At 42.1% G+C, this 7,799-nt stretch overlaps 1 protein-coding gene across 1 annotated transcript; it reads left to right on the top strand.

Annotated features, from left to right (window-relative positions):
- Nucleotides 1-246: 246 nt before the first annotated feature.
- LOC144501289 (myosin light chain 5-like) lies at nt 247-6,778 on the top strand. The gene is made up of 7 exons (XM_078224862.1): nt 247-309; nt 1,898-2,005; nt 2,920-2,995; nt 4,989-5,093; nt 5,176-5,254; nt 5,359-5,407; nt 6,677-6,778. Exons 1-7 carry the CDS (start codon nt 247-249, stop codon nt 6,776-6,778), a joined length of 582 nt encoding a protein of 193 aa, XP_078080988.1.
- The last annotated feature ends 1,021 nt before the right edge of the window (nt 6,779-7,799 follow it).

The raw sequence follows: 7,799 nt of genomic DNA, 5'->3' as shown, positions 1-7,799 counted from the left end.
TGAATAATACTTGAACATGATGAGATACAATTATTAATTCCTCACCTAACCAGATGGGTTCCAATTCAAACAATATTCCTCTTATAGACTTAAACCCCCTCTAAAATTAATTAGCAAAACACAGGCTTACTTGCTTGTACTTAGGTTGCCAATTTTGGAGCTTTTAGAACCAGGCAATAACTGTTTGCTTAAAAATGAAAGAGAAACTATGTTTTCCCTGCTAGCATAGCTCCTCCAGTTAAGCACATGACTCTGTTCCTGCAATCAACTCATCAAAACTCTACTCTGAAACCCCCAGGGGAGACCCAAGTAAACATAAATGCATTCGCTTAGCTTAAAACAAACATTTCAGGTCTAAAATTAGTACTCACCTTTGCTCCCAGCTATCAATTTAAAGGCTTTTCTAGACAAATTGTCACCTTGCAAAACAGATCTGAATTCTACACATACCTATTGCAAGAAACATGATATACATACATTTCTTAAAGGCACAGTATCATCACATCTGCTTTTAGCATCTACACTGGACCAAAGTCGTTAATGCCAACATTACCACTCCTGTTGTCTTGTGTTCCATTACATATTTGCCATTTAATCTCCCCCTCCTTCTAACCTATCCCAGACCTACTTTGCTCCACCTATCACTTTGGGGCAGCACGGTGGCACAGTGGTGAGCACTGCTGCCTCACAGCGCCAGGAACCTGGGTTCAATTCTGGCCTCAGTTCACTGTCTGTGTGGAGTTTGCACGTTTTCCCCGTGTCTGTGTGGGTTTCCTCCGGGTGCTCCGGTTTCCTCCCACAATCCAAAGATGTGCAGGTTAGGTTGATTCGGCCATGCTAAATTGACCCTCGTGTCAGGGGGATTAACAAGGTAAATATGTGAGGTTATGGGAATAGAGTCTGGGTGGGATTGTGGTCGGTGCAGACTCGATGGGCCGAATGGCCTCCTCCTGCACTGTAGGGATTCTATGATTCTATCATCCCCATTTTTTCAACAGCATAAACCCAACACATTTCTCCAGTACTGAAGAAGCCACTTTGGATTCTAAACATTGACTCTGTTTCTGTCTCCAGGCCTTTTCTTTTACCTTATGTTTCTATTTCAGATTTCCAGCATTTGTCGTATTTGAGTTCTTTTTTTAATATGGCTTGTTATTGGGTTTAATTGTTGGCTTCCAATTAAAAGGATCAGGTGTCTAAATGTGATTATTTCTCAGTAGGTTTCCAAATCTTTGTATTCCAATACCTGCCCCTTTTGAGAAACAAAATCTGCTCCTACAAACGTAGATGTGTGGGTTAGGTGGATTGGCCATGCTAAATTGACCCTAGTGTCAGGGGGTTCGGCAGGGTAAATGTGTGGGGTTATGGGAATAGGGCCTGGGTGGGATTGCGGTCAGTACAGACCTGATGGGCTGAATGGCCTCCATCTGTGCTGTTATGATTCTATGATTCTATTTCTCAACTGCAGCCCCTTTGCAATCGGGTTTCTTGGCACTTTCATCTTTAATTGGTGGAGAATTGATGGTAAATTAAACTTCTTAAAATGCCTCTGTGAAAGATCAGAGATGATCTCCGTCAGCTGCTGATGCTTTAATCGGCCGGTCACCGGGGACCCATTCAGTGTCGAGCTGAATGTACCCATGTAAGGAGTATTCGTGTCGGCTGCCCCCTGTCTCAGGGGGGTTTCTGTTGGGCTGAATCTGCAATCCTAGCCACCAGCACTCCCCACTATATAAACCACAGCCCAGGACACACACACCATCTGCAGGGATCACGGGCAAATATGGTGAGTGCGTTGCCCTACGGCCACCAGCCTGTTTCTTTTTCTCGACAGCAGGTAGTGTCTGCTGGAAGTGATTCTGACTCTTGGTGATTTTTGTTCTCTCTCCCTGTGTAGTCGAGCAGAAAAACCAAGAAGAAGGAAGGCGGCGCCAAGCGAGCTCAGAGAGCTTCATCCAATGTCTTCTCCAGTTTTGAACAGACCCAGATCCAGGAATTTAAGGAGGTAAGTAACGAAATGTAGGAATCCCAATTAACGAAACATGTGCGTATCAGAGAGAGAGACACAGACAGATATATCCCTAGAACAGATTAGAGGAAGAGTGAGGAGAAATTTCAGAGTGAATGATTGATCAAGGTTAAATTATAAAGGAACTGGAAACACAGAGTAAAAAGAATTGGACCTTTTTAACAAGTTGCCTTTTACTCAAATCCTGATGTATGCTGCTTTTTAGTTCAATATCACTTACCACAGAAATTTGAAAAAATAGGGACAGCAATTTAAAGGGGAGTCTAACCTTAAAACAAACTCTCAAACTGAATAAAATTCAACCCTTTCTGTGTTAGTCTGACCCCTGCTAATTTCATTATTGTAACTTAAATGAGTTTATTACAGCAGGAATATGTTAAGGTTTTTTAAAGTTTATTTATTACTTTTGAATTGTCAATGTCACAAGTAGGTTTACATTAACACTGCAATGAAGTTATTGTGAAAATCCCCCTGGTCGCCACACTCTGGTACCTGTCTGAGTACACCGAGGGAGAATTTAGCAAGGCCAACGCACCTAATCAGCATGTCTTTCGGACTGGGGGAGGAAACCAGCGCACCCGTAGGAAACCCAGACAGACACGGGGAGAACACGCAGACTCCGCACAGACAGTGACCCAAGCTGGGAATCGAACCCGGGTCCCTGACACTGTGAGACCTCAGTGCTAACCACATATTAAATTTATATAAATTATTCACATAGTACTCCTTGTTCATGAAATGGTTCCGAAATGTGTCAGGGATGGCATTTGATCCAAGGAAAGAGTGTGGAAAATCCAGGGCAGTCCCTTTTGAATTTGGTGGATTGTGCTAATCTGACTAATTTTGATTCTTTTCTCCCCCTGTCCCCTTCCCCCATCACTCCCTTTCAGGCTTTCACTTTGATCGATCAGAACAGAGATGGCTTTATTGACAAAGAGGATCTGAAAGACACTTACGCATCCTTGGGTAAATGCTTCTTACAAATCCGATCAAGGTTGAGTTTGTTAAAGGTGCATTGATGTATCAGTGTGTGGATGGTGCATGCGGATGTATATGTATCTGCGCATTGCCTGTAGAAAGTTCAACACATTCACTCTGACATATTGGGATGTCTCACTTCAACTCTCAAAAATAGGTCAATAAATAGATTGCTCACATGGCATCAGAAAGCAAACTGTTACAATCTTATCCTCCCACAGGTAGCCAGTGTCATGTGTTGACCTTTTCAGCTTCATTTTCAATAAACTAGCCACACTACATCTGTTTCCAATTTAGTATTTCAAATAGCGGAGAAAGATGGAACCTGCATTTATATAGCAACTTACCACATCCTCGAGACATTTCAATGTTCTTCCTAATCTTCAAGTAGCTTTTGAAATGCAATTGCCACTAGTGCATATAGAGTTGTCAGTTTTCACATAGTGCTCTATCCCAAGCAACCAAAAGATTAATGACCACTTAATTTGCTTTTGGTGCAATTGGTTTCGGGGAATAATATTGACCAGGATACCTTGAGAATACTTTGCTCCTCTGAATGATCGAGCTTTTAGAAACATAGAAACCCTACAATGCAGAAGGAGGCCATTCAGCCCATCAAGTCTGCACCAACCTAAATACCATCCAGCCTCTATCCCCATAGTCCCACTTATTTACTCTGTTAGTCCCCCCTGACACTAAGGATCAATTTAGCATGGCCAATCAACCTAACTCGCACATCTTTGGATATGTCTTCAGCGATTGAAATCGCCCTGGTTTAACATCTTATTAAAAAGACATCTCCAATATTTTGGGCAAAAAGTACAGGATTGGATTTGCAAAAGAAAACTTGGAGTAATTACACACTGGTTACTTTGTGGTGGAACAGTTTTTAATAAAAACACTGCCGTATGCTAGAATATATTAACAGAATATTCATCCGTAGAGTTATGACAAATGTACTGGTCAGATCACAGAATACTGTGTCCATAAGACATAGGAGCAAAATTAGGCCACTTGGCCCATGGAGTCTGCTCTGCCATTCAATCACGGCTGATATTTTTCTCATCCCTATTCTCCTACCTTTTCCCCATAACCCTGATTCCCTTTATTAATCAAGAACCTATCTATCTCTGTCTTAAAGACACTCAATGACCTGGCCTCCACAGTCTTCTACGGCAAAGAGTTCCACAGATTCACCACTCTCTTGCTGAAGAAATTCGTCCTCATTTCTGTTTTAAAGGATTGTCCCTTTAGTCTGAGATTGTGCCCTCTGGTTCTAGTTTTTCCCGTTTTGGTCACCAAATAATAAAACATTTTTAAATGCCCCAGAAAGAGGGAAGTAGCAAGATTGATCCCAAGTGTAAATAGCATCAGAGATAGGTGAAGAGTGGATAGTATAGTGCTTGTGAGTCTAGAAAGAAGACAGTATCAAGTGTCGGATCAAGCCCAAGATGGGTTGCAATGTCTTATCTTGTCAACTTGGATCTTGTTTGTCTCCCTTGTGGGGACCATGAGTTGGATTCAATTGGAATTTGAATTTGGTTTTTGGAGCAAGCAAGGAATGGATTTGGGTTTGCCCGGTCCAGGTTTTGTAACTTTAAGGATGGAGTAAAAAATTTTTTTAAAGGCGGTGGTGAGCAAGGTTTTACAAACTGTTGAGGGGTACAGATGAAGTTGCCCCAGGAAACCCCCTAAACCCTCAGGTAGCAATAGAATTGAATAAAAGGTGAGTTACAGCAGTTGTGCACAGGCAAATTATTCCCTTGAAGAATTTTAGGGGTCATTAATATAAGATAGACACTGATAAATCCAGTTAAACTTTCAGGAGAAACATCTTTACCTGGAGAGTTATTGAGGTGAATATTAAGCTTTCCCCAAAACCAGCCGTGTGTTGCAATGAGAAAGATGGATGCTGAAGGGATTCACTTTATTTTTTAAAAATCTCAGCTGATCCATGACTTTTCTTTCTCTCTCTTTTCAGGCAAACTCAATGTAAAAGATGATGAATTAGAATCCATGTTACGTGAAGCCACTGGTCCAATTAACTTCACCATGTTTTTAAATCTGTTTGGAGAAAAGTTACATGGTATGTCGCTACCAGGTCTCCATTTTCATTTTCTGCTCAGTACTTTGAACAATCTGTGATTACTATTTTTTTTCAAACCCAGGTTCTGATCCAGAAGAGGTGATGCTAAATGCATTTAAAATGTTTGATCCCGATGCCAAAGGACACATTAGCAAAGATGAGTATGTGCTTCTGGTACTTTGCTGGTGCATATCTTGGAAGTTTTGGCAGTTTATAGTGTCCTGTACATCTTCTGATGTTCCAATTATTTTTCTTTTGTCTGCAGACTAAGACTTATGCTCATGACACAAGCTGACAAATTCACTGCCGCAGAGGTTTGTATAAGAATTTAATTTTGCACCTTCTTTTGACAAATGCACACTTGTTTGTGTACTTCCAGCCTGAAGCAGTACTATGCATGCTGAGGTGGGATGCGACACAGGCTCAAGAGAGCCTCTCGACATTCCAACCACAAAATTGAATCAGTTTTATACTTTGAGCATCCTCTGAGTGAATTTCTATAATGGAAATATTCTTCAGTAATTAAAAAGTGATACTTTTGTTCTTTTTATAAATTATGCAAAACAGAAATGGTAACTACACCAACAGCTGTGGGTTTGGATGAAGAAAACTCAATGTTAATAATTACACTTTAATGTGAATTTGGTTGCACAGTGGTTAGTATTGCTGCCACACAGCTCCAGGGACCCAGGTTCGATTCCCGGCTTGGGTCACTGTCTGTGCGGAGTCTGCACGTTCTTCCCGTGTCTGCGTGGGTTTCCTCCGAGTGCTCCAGTTTCCTCCCACAGTCCAAAAGATGTGCTGGTTAGGTGCATTGGCCATGTTAAATTCTCCCTTCATGTACCTGAACGGGTGCTGGAGTGTGGCGACTAGGGGATTTTCACAATAACTTCATTGCAGTGTTAATGTAAGCCTACTTGTGACACTAATAAAAAAAACCTTAAGATTTTACTTTAGAAAAACTTTAAAAACATTTTATCTACTATCAATCTATACAAAAACCTGTCACTTCCCTTTGATATATTTGACTAGATAGTCTAGGAGATTCTAGGTTTTGTATCTGGATTATTTACGATCATTAAATTAATTTATTAGTGTCACAAGTTGGCTTACATTAACACTGCAAGGAAGTTACTGTGAAAATCTCCTAGTTGCCACACTCCGGCGCCTGTTCGGGTTCACTGAGGGAGAATTTAGCATGGTCAATGCACCTAACCAGCACTTTCGAACTGTGGGAGGAAACCCAGACAGACACGGGGAGAACATGCAGACTCCACACAAGCAATGGTCAAACCCGAGACCCTGGTGCTGTGAGGCAGCAGTGCTAACCACAGTGCCACCCTTTTACCAATACCCATGATATGGGTACAGGTAAAACACTGAAAGCTACAATGGGTGGGGTTTTACAGCCTCACTTGGGCGAGACCAGAAATTCCCACCCGAAGTCAAGGGAGAACTCCATTGTCAGCTCCTCGCCCACTCCAATTCCATGGCGGGTGACGTGGTAGAGTTCCGGACAATGTGTGTAACTGTGAGTAACATCATTTCTCTTTCCGTTTTCCCCCTTTTTCCCCATTCTGTAGGCTGACCAAATGTTTCAGTCCTCTCCCATTGATGGAGCGGGCAACTTGGATTACAAATCTCTCTGCTACATCATCACACACGGTGAAGAGAAGGAAGAATGAATGGAAATTACACTAGTTACCGGGGCTGCTCAGATCTTTGCATTTCTCCTTATCATCAAGTTGCATCAACAGTGAATAAAACCACATTGTAAATAGACAATGCTTTTTGCAGTTTCTGCATCACTGTGTCCCCCTTCCTATCCCTGTGACCTCAACGTTGAATGCAGTTTAATCCGTTTGTACTATATATACACCATGACTCAAAAGCATTATGGTGCTAAAAATGAATTGTTCAAATGATTTAAACCAAATGTTATAAGTAACACACATGGGTTCTTAATACTAAACACATTGAGTTACCAGATGACTTGAATAACTAGAATCAAGCAATTGAAAAAATGAAAGCTGCCATAGTCCCAGGTGTCCATAGGCTGCTCTCCCCTTTGAGGGTGACTGGTGGTGATTTAACCTGAGGACCCCAAAACCTCAGGCAAGGGACAGGGTTGAGAAGATGAAACCTTCATGAATAACATCAGTCGGTATGGGATTTGAACCTGCGCTGTTGGCATCACTCTACGTCAGAATTAATAGGAATGGAATGTAGGTTAAAGAGGTTAAGTGTACCAGGGTGGCATGGTTAGCACTGCTACCTCACAGCTCCAGGGACCTGGGTTCGATTCCCGGCTTGGGTCATTGTTTGTGTGGAGTCTGCACGTTCTCCCTGTGTCTGCGTGGGTTTCCTCCAGATGCTCCGGTTTCCTCCCACAGTCCAAAGATGTGCGGGTTAGGTGCATTGGCCATATTGAATTGCCCCTTAGTGCCCTGGAATGTGTAGGTTGGAGGGATTAGCGGGGTAAATATTTGGGGTTGTGGAGCCTGGGGTTGGATTGTTGTCGGTGCAGACTCAATGGACCGAATGGCCTCCTCCTGCACTTTAGGGTTTCTATGAATGGGTTAAACATTCAAACACTGACAAATGTGAGTATTTTTAACTGTAAGATAACAGAGTTGTGATTGAGTTGGTCCTCCCACCCATGATTGGGTAGTTAAGGAAGAAACCTCTCTATTGGAGGTCAAACCA

The sequence above is a fragment of the Mustelus asterias genome, chromosome 1 (assembly GCF_964213995.1).
Source record: "Mustelus asterias chromosome 1, sMusAst1.hap1.1, whole genome shotgun sequence".
Taxonomy (NCBI): Eukaryota; Metazoa; Chordata; class Chondrichthyes; order Carcharhiniformes; family Triakidae; genus Mustelus; species Mustelus asterias.
This window is presented reverse-complemented; position numbering and strand designations above follow the sequence as displayed.

What these genes read in the sequence shown, in the direction of transcription:
- LOC144501289 (XM_078224862.1), top strand. Translation starts at nt 247, where the DNA reads ATGACTCTGTTCCTGCAATCAACTCATCAAAACTCTACTCTGAAACCC. An exon ending in GTTTGGAGAAAAGTTACATG is followed by an intron (nt 5,094 to 5,175) that starts GTATGTCGCTAC and finishes TTTCAAACCCAG; the next exon opens with GTTCTGATCCAGAAGAGGTG. An exon ending in ACAAATTCACTGCCGCAGAG is followed by an intron (nt 5,408 to 6,676) that starts GTTTGTATAAGA and finishes CCCATTCTGTAG; the next exon opens with GCTGACCAAATGTTTCAGTC.